The sequence below is a fragment of the Myxocyprinus asiaticus genome, chromosome 36 (genome assembly GCF_019703515.2).
Source record: "Myxocyprinus asiaticus isolate MX2 ecotype Aquarium Trade chromosome 36, UBuf_Myxa_2, whole genome shotgun sequence".
Classification (NCBI taxonomy): domain Eukaryota; kingdom Metazoa; phylum Chordata; class Actinopteri; order Cypriniformes; family Catostomidae; genus Myxocyprinus; species Myxocyprinus asiaticus.
Genome location: NC_059379.1, coordinates 32,207,636 through 32,223,238, shown reverse-complemented (window position 1 = coordinate 32,223,238; position 15,603 = coordinate 32,207,636). Strand labels below are relative to the sequence as shown.

Here is a 15,603-nt window from a genome sequence, read left to right as displayed (position 1 = left end):
GGAAAAAGTACAGCCAACCTGGGCTATAACATTAAATACATTACATAATGAAGCATTTCACCTGTAGATGAAGTAACAAAACTTAAATAGCAAACAGCAAAGTAGGGCTACTTCAGGTTTTTCAATAAACTGCAATGCAGTGGAGTTTAGAAAACACATGAATATAGCAAAATGTAACTTTAAAAGAAACTGACATACAATAATGATACAAACCTTTTGCGTTTCAATTAAAATAAGCGTAAAGTCCTTTTGTGATGTGATTACTCGCTCGGAAAATAGAGGAACCATTTAATAAATGTTAGATTATCCTTAAAAGAAAAGACCAAAATATTTAAATCACATACAGGTGCATCTCAATAAATTAGAATGTCGTGGAAAAGTTCATTTATTTCAGTAATTCAACTCAAATTGTGAAACTCGTGTATTAAATAAATTCAGTGCACACAGACTGAAGTAGTTTAAGTCTTTGGTTCTTTTAATTGTGATGATTTTGCCTCACATTTAACAAAAACCCACCAATTCACTATCTCAAAAAATTAGAATACATCATAAGACCAATAAAAAAAACATTTTTAGTGAATTGTTGGCCTTCTGGAAAGTATGTTCATTTACTGTATATGTACTCAATACTTGGTAGGGGCTCCTTTTGCTTTAATTACTGCCTCAATTCGGCGTGGCATGGAGGTGATCAGTTTGTGGCACTGCTGAGGTGGTATGGAAGCCCAGGTTTCTTTGACAGTGGCCTTCAGCTCATCTGCATTTTTTGGTCTCTTGTTTCTCATTTTCCTCTTGACAATACCCCATAGATTCTCTATGGGGTTCAGGTCTGGTGAGTTTGCTGGCCAGTCAAGCACACCAACACCATGGTCATTTAACCAACTTTTGGTGCTTTTGGCAGTGTGGGCAGGTGCCAAATCCTGCTGGAAAATGAAATCAGCATCTTTAAAAAGCTGGTCAGCAGAAGGAAGCATGAAGTGCTCCAAAATTTCTTGGTAAATGGGTGCAGTGACTTTGGTTTTCAAAAAACACAATGGACCAACACCAGCAGATGACACTGCACCCCAAATCATCACAGACTGTGGAAACTTAACACTGGACTTCAAGCAACTTGGGCTATGAGCTTCTCCACCCTTCCTCCAGACTCTAGGACCTTGGTTTCCAAATGAAATACAAAACTTGCTCTCATCTGAAAAGAGGACTTTGGACCACTGGGCAACAGTCCAGTTCTTCTTCTCCTTAGCCCAGGTAAGACGCCTCTGACGTTGTCTGTGGTTCAGGAGTGGCTTAACAAGAGGAATACGACAACTGTAGCCAAATTCCTTGACACATCTATGTGTGGTGGCTCTTGATGCCTTGACCCCAGCCTCAGTCCATTCCTTGTGAAGTTCTCCCAAATTCTTGAATCGATTTTGCTTGACAATCATAAGGCTGCGGTTCTCTCGGTTGGTTATGCATCTTTTTCTTCCACACTTTTTCCTTCCACTCAACTTTCTGTTAACATGCTTGGATACAGCACTCTGTGAACAGCCAGCTTCTTTGGCAATGAATGTTTGTGGCTTACCCTCCTTGTGAAGGGTGTCAATGATTGTCTTCTGGACAACTGTCAGATCAGCAGTCTTCCCCATGATTGTGTAGCCTAGTGAACCAAACTGAGAGACCATTTTGAAGGCTCAGGAAATCTTTGCAGGTGTATTGAGTTGATTAGCTGATTGGCATGTCACCATATTCTAATTGTTTGAGATAGTGAATTGGTGGGTTTTTGTTAAATGTGAGCCAAAATCATCACAATTAAAAGAACCAAAGACTTAAACTACTTCAGTCTGTGTGCACTGAATTTATTTAATACATGAGTTTAAATAATTTGAGTTGAATTACTGAAATAAATGAACTTTTCCACGACATTCTAATTTATTGAGATGCACCTGTAATTGCAGCAAATGAGAAGGGCTGAAATTTGATTTCATTTGTACATTTTAACTCCTGGGTTAAGTGTTGTGCAAAAATTTGTCAGAAGATTTCTTTCATTAGAACTAGAAAACATTTGAATACATAATAACCTTTAAAATGGTCAAGAGAACAAAAGATGTTTCTTCAAATACTGCAAATTTATGGAAGATTACAGAAAGCTATGAGGTACCATTCAACAGCTTGCATTTTTTGCCGTCGGTCAGTACAATTCAGGGCTGTTGACGGATACAGGAAATGTGTCATGAAGTCAAACAAGTTAAATGCGCAACTAAAATGTAAAGCACATATCGGACCTGCATCATTCTGAAAATATTATGCGTGTTTGCTCTAAACTCAGAATAAACCATGACTCATTTACTTTCTCAAATTGAAATCCTCAATCAAGATTTCAGAAATCTATCAAGGGATGTGAGCTTAAAGTCAAAAGCACTTTGAACAAACTGTATAATGTTGGGACTAGTGAGTACAGTGCATACTAATGAGTTGGGAACATTTTTCATGCTTAATTTGATTCATTTCAGCCATCCAAAATAGGGAGGCAAAATAAAAAAGCTTTCAAAATAACTTCATAAAAATCACAATGTGCCAAACCACTAAAGAAAATGAAATGCATATTAATGCATTGATCACTTACAGTACTGTTAAAGTAGGACAAGAAGAAAAGAAGAAACGAGGATAAACTGCAAACTCCTTCCATCCCCCTTCATCTAACGTCCATTAAAACAAGAGCTCTATAACCCAGCTATAAGCTGATGAAAAAACTAACCTCTCTTCTCAACCTGTTCCTGCAATGATACAGACTCTAGCTAGTTCAACTTGCAACCAGGCAGTTGTCTAAACGCATACTTCCTCTGGAGAGTCAAGTTCTCTACGGGACAAGCACCAACCGCTCTACGCTCTCCGTCAGGCAGCTGTACACCAGCATGTTGGGAGATCTTCCTCAACAATTCTGAGCCACATGTGAGAGTGGTGAACACTAAAGATACTGCTCTGGCCTCATTTATGCAGCTTCCAGTTCCACAGCAATGGGAGGGACCAGGTGGAGGGGGCTGGGGCTCGATCGCCGCACTGAGAGACGGGGCTCCCCACATGATATCTCTGAGAACCCAAGCGCCCCTCGGCCATCCAAGCCTTCAACCCCATCGACACAGACCCTGGATGGAGAGACACAGGGAGATGTTATGTACTCAAGTTATGAATTTTTGATGTTTCATCTCTTTCATGTTACTTAAAAATAATCTTGCCTCCAAATCAGTGGCAGCTGGTGCTTTTTAAAATTGATGCTTTTCACAGGTTTTCTTTTGTGTCTGCAATGTTGCTCCCAAAGCTCCCCAAAATACTACTCAAAAAGTTAAATTCTTTAAAGAAAATAATGACTCGTTTGAAACTAAACATGTAAAATATCCGATTATGAACACTGAAATAAATGTTATTTCAGATTGCAAATAATTGCATGTGTATCTCCGAGCTGCAAAACACTGTGCTAAACAGGGGATTTGCATTTCATACAGTGTCAATCATGTATAGGATTTCAATTATTAGCTGTCTGATGCAAAGTCCTGCCCATTTGAGCTCAACCAATCATAATTTAGAAAAGCCAAGCTTCCAGGCGGGACAAAAGGAAAGCAATAAGATGCAGATCCAATGCATATAGCACTCATCTCTAAGCCCCCATACAATCCCACTTTACTCTAATATCTAATTGTACAGGTATTTGCGATTACCATTGAAGCATGGCATAAAGGTGCTGTAAGCAATTTTTTTCATGGAAAAGTAGGCAAAAAATGTTCCTACTCCCTTAAAGATATGAATGAAATGTGTCCTGAGATATCTCACCGGTTTCTGTGACAGCTGTAGACTTTGTAAACAGCAAACAATAATGTGTCTGCAGACACTGACGCTTTTCAACTGTCAATCATTTTGCTCGTTCTCATAGTGTTGCATTTGAAGCCGATCATTGAGGCTATGATTCATAATGTTTGTCAGTTGAGGGCACTATTGTGCCACAAACTGCTCTTTTGAGACTTGTGTCTCTGCAGAACAAAAATAGGCATTTTTCCAATCAGTGGGTGTTTTCAAACCCATTTACATGATTTTCCTGCTACATTGAGATTCCCTACTTTCATTGGATAGTTGAAAAAACTCCCATCATGATTTGAAAACACCCACAGATTGAGAAATGCCCATTATTGTTCCACAGAGACCTATACTTCACTCTTTTGCTTGGTTTTGGTCTCAAAATTAACTTTGGAGGGTGGGGTTTTGGAATGAAGGGGCGTGGCTAATTCAACGGCTCAGTCACGTCAAAGCTTCAGAATGCTAAAATTGCTTACAGGACCTTTAAATAACGCTGCACGGCTCGTGCATCCACTGACTTCTGTTGACATTCATGTAGGAAAAAAGCAGATAGCGTTACTTGAACGAATAGCGCTGTAGTCATGTATGATATTTTACACATTTTCTCTCTAAAATACTGAAATTCACAAAGAGTAATATCTAATTTATATAGATTATTTTTGTACAAAAAAGGACTCTAGTGCTCAAGTCTGTTGAATTTCTGTGCTGTCTAAATTATGTAAAAATTTGTTCAGTAAAAACATTGAATCTTTTTTCTGCATATTTTTGAAAACAATTATGAATCATTTCAAAATATTGAATCGAATCAGAACGAATTGAATCGTGACCAAATTTCAGATTTCACGATGCATTGTAATCGTTAGGTAAAGAATCCGAATCGAAGTCAGAGTGAATCATTATACCCCTATGCGTGAGGGTGTTTGTAGAGATACATTGTTTTGTTTTAAAATCTTGTGATGAAAAAACACCAACCTTCCTCATTCTGTAATTTCTCACCTTGATGTTGTTCAAAACCTCTATAATATTATTTTTTTCCGTGGAACACAAAAGATATTTTCAAGAATCTTATGCAATACATACTGATCAAGGCTGTTAAGCTCCAAAACAACACCATAAAAGTAGTCCAGATGTCTCGAGCATTATATTCCAAGAACAGACTGCAATTTAAAGTGTTATTCATTGATAATCTTTCCCTCCGCTGATGCATTCAAAATGCCAGGTTTATTGTCATCAATGGCAAACTCCACTGATTCTAATGTGTCGTAAGAATAGTGTGCCTTTTTTATATATTATTGACTGGCAAATGAGATTTGAGCTTTGGAGAAGATTTTCAGTGAAAAAAAGACTTGCATTTAGGTCTGCCCTCCATACAAAGATATTGTATTTCTTCAGAAGACTTGGAATATAGCACAAGTAATATGGTTTCCTTTGGTACTTGCATGATTCTTTTTGAAGCTTGACAATGGTCACAAGGAACTGTCGTTATATAGAAAAGAGCCATAAATGTAAATATATATATAATAATAAAAAAAATATATATATATACACTGCCTTTCAAAAGTTTGGGGTCACTTGTCTGAAATGTTTCTCATGATCTTAAAAATCTTTTTATCTGAAAGCGTATGCTTAAATGTTTGAAATTAGTTTTGTAGACAAAAATATAATTGTGCCACCATATTAATTTATTTCATTACAAAACTAAAATGTTATTAAAAAAAAAAGTTTTTGAAATTGATGACTTGGACCAAATAATAAAGAAAAGCAGCCAATAAGTGCCCAACATGGATGGGAACTCCTTCAATACTGTTTAAAATCATCCCAGGGTGATACCTCAAGAAGTTGGTTGAGAAAATGTCAAGAGTACATGTCTGCAAATTCAAGGCAAAGGGTGACTATTTTAAAGATGTTAAAATATAACACAGTTTTGATTTATTTTGGATTTTTTTTTAGAAACAACACAATTCCCATAGTTCCATTTATGTTATTCCATAGTTTTGATGACTTTACTATTATTCTAAAATGTGAAAACTAATACTTATAAAGAATGAGTAAGTGACCCTAAACTTTTGACCGGTAGTGTATATAGATAAATAATAGCAGTTTTGGGCTAACTATTTCTTTAAATCATTCATGCTGTTATTTCAATGCATTAACTGATGTTAAAAACAAATAGTGCACTATTAATTCATGTCACCATGCCTATATTGCTCATTTCATTTTGTCACCTAATCTCAATGCAAGATCTCTCCTAATATCCCAGCAAAATAAAGAACAGAAAACTGATTACAATCAGTCTGACATCTAACAAACTTTGCTCAAATCGCAAGTACCTCACCACTCCCGGGTGAGATCAGACAAACTTGATTAAATGTATGTTTTTCATGATCTTAAAAACCTTTTGATCTAAAGGTGTATGCTTAAATGCTTGAAATTAGTTTTTGCAGACAAATATAAAAATATAATATAATAAATATAAATAATAATAATAATTTGAAGAAAAATATGTAAAAAAAAAAAAAATTAAGCTCAGGAGGTAAAATGCAAGTGAATGGCGAATTCTCTTTTGAAGGTCCAAAAATCACAGACAGTCAGCATAAATGTCATCTATACGATTCCAGCGGTTAATGTTTCTAAAGCGATACGATCACTTTTGGTGAGAAAAAAGAACAATGTTTAAGTACTTTTTAATAATCCAACACTTCAGGAGAGGGTGGAGTCCAAGCGGTCTCTCGTGTGACGTATTCGTGTCGCCATGTATACCGAGGTAATCACAAATTCTCCACTCGGTTGAGACATCCATGATAAGCACACAAACGCACCATTGTGAGTAAAGAAACAGATAAATACAGATCTAAACCAAAACCAACCAAGCTACTGTACAGCGTTCCTCCTCCTCACTTGTAAACAGCGCTACTCTTTGCTGTGACGCACATGCATCAGTTCTCGCGTGTTTCAAATGCCAATGCGATTACATCACGCGTGCACCACTGCAGAACAGAAGCATGATTTAGAGTTAAAAGAAGTACTTAAATATTTATCTTTTTCGCAACCAAAAGCGATCGTGTTGCTTTAGAAGACATTAATTTAACAGCTGGTGATTAAGTTTATGCTGACTGTCTGTGATTTTTGGACCTTCAAAAGAGAAATCTCCAATCACTTGCATTTTAAGGACCTATTAAGCTAAGAAATTTTTCTATTTTTATTCAAATGTGTTCTGGTGAAGAAAAAGTCATACACACCTGGGATATCATAAGGGTGAGTAAATAATAAGAGAATTTTCATTTTTGGGTGAGCATTAGCTGAAAGTGCTATATAAAGTAAACATGTTGTTATTATTGTCATTATTAGTGGTAGAAACTCCATCAGTTGCATGACAGTGTCATGTCCTGTCAACATGGCAGCGCCTGTGAGGGGGCGACCCGCTCCATGTAAAATTAAACAGCTTATGTTTGGTTACTGAAATGACTGGAGTCTTTATCTAATGTGTACATCATTGTCAACATATTTCTAAAAAAATGCTATTCATGTCTTTGTGTTAAACTTTTTGAATTACCAAAAACTTACTGAGTGCACCTTTAAATGTGGGAAATATTAATAATTAGTGTGTTAATGAGGGTAGATCCAGCAGTTGGTACCTCATGGGAGCTCCATGCACTGCACACACACAAACTGCAGAGCATTCCATCACTCGGAGGCCTCGGGCAGAGGCATCATGCTGGGACATACAGCCTTCTCTTCCTTACTATGTGCTGATTCTTGGACCACTGGACCGTTCACATTCACATTTAAGCTCCGACTGCGACCCGTCAGCTTCCGCAGCTCACTGGCAAAAGACACACCCTTACGCTTGTCCTCGCGAGCAATCTGAGGGACAGGTCAATGGAAAACACATGCTATTAACATTTTTATTAATCGTAAGTTTAAGATATTTCATTATATATTTAAGAAAAAAAAACTTTTAATTGAGCAACCTATTTATTGCTCATGCATCGGTGTGATAAAGTCTAGGCCTACAACAAACATTTAGAGTGAACATTTTCTTATTGGTCACTGGAAAAAAAAAAGGTCATGGACATGAATATATTTTTTTTTCAGTGCCTGATTACGATACGTTGAGAGCAGGAAGGCCGATATAAATGCTGAAAAGCATTATACAATTTAACAATGGCAAATAAGATGTACACACAATTTCTGAAGTGAAAAACACTTATCTTATGCAAAATTTACTAAACTTTGCATAAATTTGAAAACAGAAATTGATTTTCCATTGAAAAATCTAATGGTAGATTTTGGAACTGACACAAGGGAAAATTAACACTTCTGTTAATTGGCAGAACAAACATAGTTCGCAAAATGGTTAAATATTGGCCAATTAACTGGCCTGGCCAATACATCGGCCTTTCACATATTTTTTTCTAGTTCTTAAATATTTCATAGGCTTGAAATTGATCTTTGGAAGGGTGATCTCTATGAGATGATTTTTAAAAATCTTAATCCAGTTATCACAAATGAGTGAAAATTGTTCAAAAGATGCGGGAACCCTGAAATTAATAATAATACAAATCTATACACTACTGTTGAAATTCCATAGTAAATATAAATGGAAATTCATTGGTGTTGGAGAAAGAGTGGGAACCCATCCTGAAAATAATCAATCTAGCCTCCAATTAAAACTAATGGATCCACACAGTAGTGATGTAACGTATGACATTGAAGCTTCAAAGCCTATATTGAGTACGCAGCACAATCTTCAATGAAGCCCTGTATCGAGGCGTGTATTGTTTTCAGAGAATCACGTGATCAATGAAAAACGAAGCCTCACTTTCTGTCCAGTCACGTGTGCGCTTCACTTTGCGTGTCGGAGTGTTTGAATCCAGACGTTTACTCTATGGGTTTATGGAAGTATAAGTCCATTTACAAATGTATTTAAAATTACATTATGATATATCCTGTAATACAAGTATTATTAAAAATAATAAGAGCACCAGATACTTGCCTCATACAACTCTGTTAGTCGTTTTTATGTTCATCACATGGAATCATATTGAATCTTTATTGCCACAATTTAATAAGCAAATAACATTATCAGAAGGTGAAAATCAACATACTTGGCATTGTTAGGCTTTTATTTGCGCACACTGGATCAAAACTACATCAGGCGCCACATATAACAGAGCTGCATACCCGGGATTATGTCTGCTTTAAATTTGACCAACCACCAGATGGCACAGTTTCCGACACTCCCGATCTAAGCTTCAGAGCTTCACGAGGCTTCATTTGCCCATCCCTACCACACAGTATGATATTTTAGATAGTGGTCGACCGATATCAGCCTATATTCGGAATTTTGTAATTATCGCATCGGCCGATACATTTTCCAGTTTGGCCGATTGGTTTCTTAAGGCCACGAGGGTGCAGAGAATCACCTGCTTGCATGTGAAGCCACTGAGACATGTAAACAACCAGTCACAGTTTGTTTTGTTGTTACGTGCCATCGTGTTACTACAATAATAGTAATGTGTGCAACACAGTGTCATTTAAACGGTCCGCATATCAGAGCTGCGGCAGACGCGTTTGAGCTCATAATGTTGAAGTGCTCACCTGTTTCATTCTCCCTCTCTCTCCACAACAGTTCCCAGTAACTTTTAACTGTCTTGTCTAATGATTAAATGGCAAATATCACTAAAACTAACATCATATACCATCTGCAAATATGAGGATATCTCGTTTAAACAGATGTCATTCACGAACCTCACTAAAAACCCACGTTTACTTCCCATCCAGCACTCATCTAATATCTTCCTTTGAAGCGTGTATTCTATCAGCCAGAATCAAAACTTCAGGGTCAGGATCAAATGTTTCTCTAATAATTCACAAATCATGACGGTCACTCCGTGACAATCCAAGCAGGCGATCCAGGCCGTTTAGACTGTCAGGAGGTTGCTGCTTGCGCTGGATCCGCACGAGCACGAGAGTGCAACTTCAAAGTAAAAGCACTTCACGTGTGCTACAAGTAAATGTCTTATTCACTATGCACTGTATGTACAATTGGTTTGATTGGGTCTTTTATGAGTAAATGCTGTTGATAATGCACAAATGCCATCCATGGTTGTTGGACTACTGTGTGTACTGTTATTTCCTTCTTTCTAATATATTATCAATTTCTTCATGCAGAAATAGAAGAAACTACTATCTACCATTTAAAATACAATCTTATTTTTTTTATTTAAAGATAATTAAATATAACAAAAGCTTATTAATATAACTTATTAATATGTTTTGTGTGAAATTGAGTAAAAATAGTGCTAAATAAGATTTATTCATTTTTTTGCATTTAATGTTTATGATATTTACTATATTAAATTGTGTGATATATCGGCATTGTATCGGCCACCCTGCTCTCTGGATATCAGCATCAGTCATTAAAAAACCCATATTAGCCTTGTTTCATTTTCAAATCTCAATGCCAAAAATTCTAACTTGTGAATTGGCCTTCAGTCTGGCATTCATTCACAATGATTTCTGGTGTTCACCTGCTCTTTGAGCTTTAGGATGAATTTGCCGGCGCCTCTCCAGCGGCTCTGAGCCTGAAACACACACTCCTGGTCCTGCAGGACACGGTGACACGGTTTGGCTGAGGAAGACTTCTTGCCTCCTGCGTCTTTAGATACCTCCTCCATCAGAACATAGTCACATGGGTTTGGGTTGCTCAGGATGCTCAGAGAATACTTGGCTTTGCTCAGAGTCTACAAGAGACAATCACAGTCTATTTACTTTGATATTCACAGGAATGTGGTTAAATTATAATTTAGTGCTGTAGTGATTTTCTGACCTGTTGTATGATGTCTTGGGCCGTGCTGTAACGTGGAGCTTTAATAACGGTGTGAGGTTGCTCAGGAGAAACATCATGAACCTGCACGAGGAACGTGTCCTCTTCTTCACTGCTCACCTCCTCCACTCCTTCCATCAGCACATTCTTTTCATTGAAGTTCTGAAGAAAACAGGAGCTGCTTGATTCAGGGTGGATTTCAGTACAGTGCTTGGGAGTAACTAACACATTTTCTAGTAGTGTGTCTTCAAAACATAGTAGCAAGCTACTTTTTTCCAACCAGTTGCAGTGTAGCGTGACAAACCATTACATTGCTTTTTAGGTAAGCATTGTAAACAGCTTTACGGCGAGGCGAGACTCATAAAAATGTGTGTTTAGTTTTATTAGTGGTATTCAGTGTAAATTCACCAGTTTAAATGCTGTAACCCTGAGACCCCCATTGTTTGTTTTTTGTTGTTGTTTTTTTCAGATACTGCCCTAATTGCAAATATATATGCTATCTGATATACTGTACACTGTACAGTATATTTAAAAATGCTGTATATTTGTTTTATTCATCATTATACATTTATGAGCCACTAGGTGGAGCGAAAGATCAAGTAGTAAATGGTGAAAAGGTGAAACAAAAGTAAATGGTGTGAATCTTTAATACTGTTTACAATTTTTATGCTTTAATTCAGTTGAAGGAACCACAATCTTTAAAAAAAGACAACACCTCTTCCTTGGTTTTCAGGCATATTCTGCCCACATATCCTTCCTCTGGCAGCCAGCTGTGAAGAACTCTCAAGAGCCTTTCATCGTTCGCTAGGGGGCGCTGCTGGGGTGCTTTCTTTGAGTCACTCTTGTCCTTGGACAGAGGAATTCTCTCTTCCATCAGGAAGTAGTTGAAGGAAGTGGTCGGAAACAACTGTTGAGAGAGAGAGAGTACTTAAGCACATATTTATGTGCTGAGGAATGATGAAAATGTGAACCAAACTGGTAAACTGTCGTAAACACAGCTTGTTTCTAATGAGAGAACCAACGATAATCATTTACCAGGAGGAGGGTGCTTTTGCAAACTGGGTGAACCTCCAAGGTTAATCTAAAATATAACATCAAAACTCATACAATTGCATCACTCCTCAAGAATTCTGAATCCCTGATGGCACCACACACGGTGCGTGCTATTTCATCCACAGTTGATCCACAATGTTCTTTGCAGAGCTCTGAACACGTTAGCTGTAATTAACTGTGTTCTGGAGTGTGAAAGCTTGTTTAAACTGGCTCAGTTTTATTTGTATTGAAACTTACAGAGTCCAGGAGCTGTTTGGCTGTGGTGTATTCATCAACGCACATGACAGTGAAGGGTTCAGGGCCCGGGACTCCATGCATGGTCACTTTGTGCTGCTGTGAGGCTCGTTTTTCCTCCGTGCTGAACAGCTGATGGGAAACACAGGAACAGAGTTAACATTTTCAAAATATTCCATAAGTTACTGTTTAAATTATGCCTATGAAAAAAACATTTGTTCTATGAAGCGATCATAAACACACTGCATCTTTTGAATATTGTTCCAGAGCTACTAAATAACTCCTGACAGTTTAACTAAAGGGATGGTTCATCCAAAAATTTAAATTGTTATTTTAACCGTCATGTTATTCCAAACCCATGTAGAATCTTCACACACGTCTTTTCCAATGACCACATAGTGACCATGGCTTTTAAAGGAATGTTCCGCATTTAATACAAGTTAAGGTCAATCGACAACATCTGTGGCATAATGCTGATTACCATAAAAAATAATTAAGACTCATACTCTTTTATTTATATATAAAAAACAAAGGCAGGCATTTACAATAGAGATGAATGGGGCCAGTCTACAAACATTTAAATTCTCACTGTTTCAAATGTATAGCAACAAGACAAAAACATTAGTGTTAACATTATTTTAGTGTGATAAAATCGCTTACAAACATTATCTGTGTGAAGTTATATAAAATATTGCGACTTTTTTGTCATAATCTGGTCAACACTAACACCAGTAAATCCCTGATTTTATGATACTAAGATCACATGTTTTTTTACATTTTTATTTCCTGTGGCTATATTTCTGAAATGGTGTATTTTGATATTTATGGACTGGCCCCATTCATTTTAAGTGCCTCACTGTAACCATGTTTTTTGCTGCTTCTTTTTTTCATTTAAGCTCACAAAATGACCAAAAAACAAAACAACAACACTATTATAGTCGTCATTATGACTTGGTTGCTACATTAGAAGTCTCCTAAAGCTATACATTTGCTTTGTGTGAGGAACAGATTGAAATTTAAGTCATTATTCACTGATATATTTCTCCAATGATTTGTTAACTTGAGAACTGCTGCGACTCTATCTTTGATCTAGTGAGTTTGAGAACTGGATCGGTCCGATTTGTGTACGAATCGTTCAATCTGATACGTGTACAGGATCAACTGGTTCATTCATGAGAAAACCTTCATCGGCCAAAATCAAAGGACAATGCATCCACGTGTATTTCCTCAGGTAATTCGGGATGACTTCAAGGAATTTAATACTGAAACTTGAAACTTGTAGTTCATACAAAATAATTTTGTTTAATCATTGACCCACAACACTTACTTAGTTTACTAATTTTAACCACTCATAGTTCTGAACATAAATAGCTAATATTGGCATTATATTCATTCATTTTCAGTTATAGCATAATTTCATGTACAGCTGCTTTGAAACAACACCTGTTGTGAAAAGCGCTATACAAATAAAATAACAGCTCAAAGGGGCGATTCGTTCATGAATCAGGTAAGAGGTTAAGATAATAAGTGAATATCAGTTTCAGGGACTAAAAACTAAATGTTTTTCATTTTGGTTCGTTCTGCGCAAAATAAGCAATTACATTTTACCCTGTGTGGTGGATTTATCAGCATAGAAATCATAACAAGCATACCGCTAATTAACAGTAAAGTGTCATTTTAATTACAGATCTGCTTCTCAGTCAAAACCCAGCAGCATCAAATCTGTATTAATGCATCATTCCTTTTATCTGGATTAGCTGTGCATGTACAGTATATGTAGTAATTATACATAGTTGTTAAAGGTCTTCATTCACGGAATGCGACATCCACAACAGGCAGTTAGGCAAAGAAATATATGATGCAGCACTTTCCTTCAGGATCAAAGCATGTTACATTTTTTCGGGCAACATTTTGCTGTGATAAACTCTTTGGCCTTTGGTTTCATGAAATAATTATCAGAATGTAATGAACCGGTTGTAACTGGTTACCAGCATTTAAAAATAACCTTTTTACTCCAGAACAACTGAAAATCACTTTGTTCCCGTTTCTGGTTACGTTCTGCAAAAAATTCTGTTCGTTTTTCATTTTCGTTCCTTGAACCGTTTTAAGTCCTTGATCAGTTTTAAAGCTTGACAGGCGTGATCATAATGAACTGTCATTGTATGGAAAAGACCAGCGTATAGATTCTTCAGAAGCTCTCCTTTTGTGTTCCACAGTAAAAATAAATACATACAGGTTTGAAACAACATGACGGTGAGTAAATAATGACTTTTATTTTTGGGTGACCTATTCCTTCAAATCGAATTGTGTATACAGCAGATTGCATAAAGACTGTGTCTTCATGATTCCCTGTGTGGAATAACCCTAGTTTGCAATAAGATGATGGAGAGGAATGCAGCACATTCCCAAGTTTGAAAAAACAAAAACACAAGAAATATTAGTACAATGTTCTCTCAAACATACTGTCCGTTCCCTTGAAGGATTCTTTGTATAGAGGCTTCTTAAATGTAAACTGTTTTAGTTCTGCTGTTCAGAACCATCAGTACCAAATGAGACACACATACCTATCTTAGATCCTGAACTGTGTGGATTAAAAGGGTTACGAATGGTCTCTCACCACAGATGCAGATAGTGGTCCTCCGGTAGGATTTTCCTCCATCCTGCGACTGAAGATGAAAAGACTTGAGACCTCCAGAGGCTCATTGTGCAGGTTCTTCAACTGCAGATGTCTGTAGCCTGAATATTGAACAGAAATAACACAACAGGCAATAGTTAAAATGTGTAATTTCTGTGCCACTAGCGTCACCAACTGGAATCCACTGTGGAATTCCCCCTCGTCTTCCATTGGTTGTACAAACAGATAGTCCCTACCTAAACTCACACTCATTGAATGCTCATGTGAGGAGTTCTCTCACCTGGTTTGAGGGTTTTGAGGGGCAGTATCCTCTGAGCAGTGACCTGCGAGCTGTTGTTCTCCACGACAGCGATGCGTAGAAAGGCCATATCTTCGAAGTGCACATGGAACAGGAAGTGCTCGTTCCACATGGGATTGAGCGTGTTTCGGTGAGTGGGCTTGGTCCGGAAATGGCAGCTGTCTGCCGGCATGCCCAGCACCTCCACCTCCACACAGGGACTGCCATTTGAGTTACCCGGACACACGTTCTGCCCCGATACAATCTGTGTGAACACGTATTAATGTCTGTTATGCTAGCTAGAGTAGCTTAGAGTAGTTTAACACTGTAAACAAATGCAGGCAACTAAAGCAATTTGTCTATGTGTAGAGTAATGTCTTAAGGGTATTCTGTAGAGTCACTCTTGGATGGACACTGCTGTGGAATTATCTGAATAAGATTTTACATGCTGGTATATTATGTAGCTTTATTACTTCAGATTACCTGCCACTAAACGTCACGTAAAAACAAACTGTATCGCTTGGTGGTCAGACGTTCTCCTCCAGTCTAAGTGGGCAGATCTTGGCCAGAATAAGTGACAAAGTGGACCAGACTTAATGCTGATAATTAAAAGTCTGGCTATGTGAGACTAAATCTTGGGTGAATCTGGAGTGCTGCTGTCTCTGCATGTTGATGAGACCATAGAAGACAAACTTTGTTTATATGTTAGTAAAAGAGAATACAGGGAAAGGGTCATTCACCTACTAACAC

General features: G+C 37.4%; 1 protein-coding gene across 1 annotated transcript in view; it reads right to left on the bottom strand.

Moving 5' to 3' along the window:
• Nucleotides 1-1,871: 1,871 nt before the first annotated feature.
• Nucleotides 1,872-15,603, bottom strand: part of LOC127427368 (1-phosphatidylinositol 4,5-bisphosphate phosphodiesterase epsilon-1-like) — a 157,713-nt gene continuing 143,981 nt past the window's right edge. Inside the window, exons 26-33 of the mRNA XM_051674935.1 lie at nt 14,857-15,118; nt 14,559-14,677; nt 11,945-12,073; nt 11,370-11,561; nt 10,658-10,816; nt 10,359-10,571; nt 7,461-7,689; nt 1,872-3,122 (exon numbers count right to left, since the gene is read on the bottom strand). Coding sequence (XP_051530895.1) covers nt 7,510-7,689; nt 10,359-10,571; nt 10,658-10,816; nt 11,370-11,561; nt 11,945-12,073; nt 14,559-14,677; nt 14,857-15,118 — 1,254 coding nt within the window. The 3' untranslated portion in view covers nt 1,872-3,122; nt 7,461-7,509. The remainder of the gene's footprint in view (nt 3,123-7,460; nt 7,690-10,358; nt 10,572-10,657; nt 10,817-11,369; nt 11,562-11,944; nt 12,074-14,558; nt 14,678-14,856; nt 15,119-15,603) is intronic.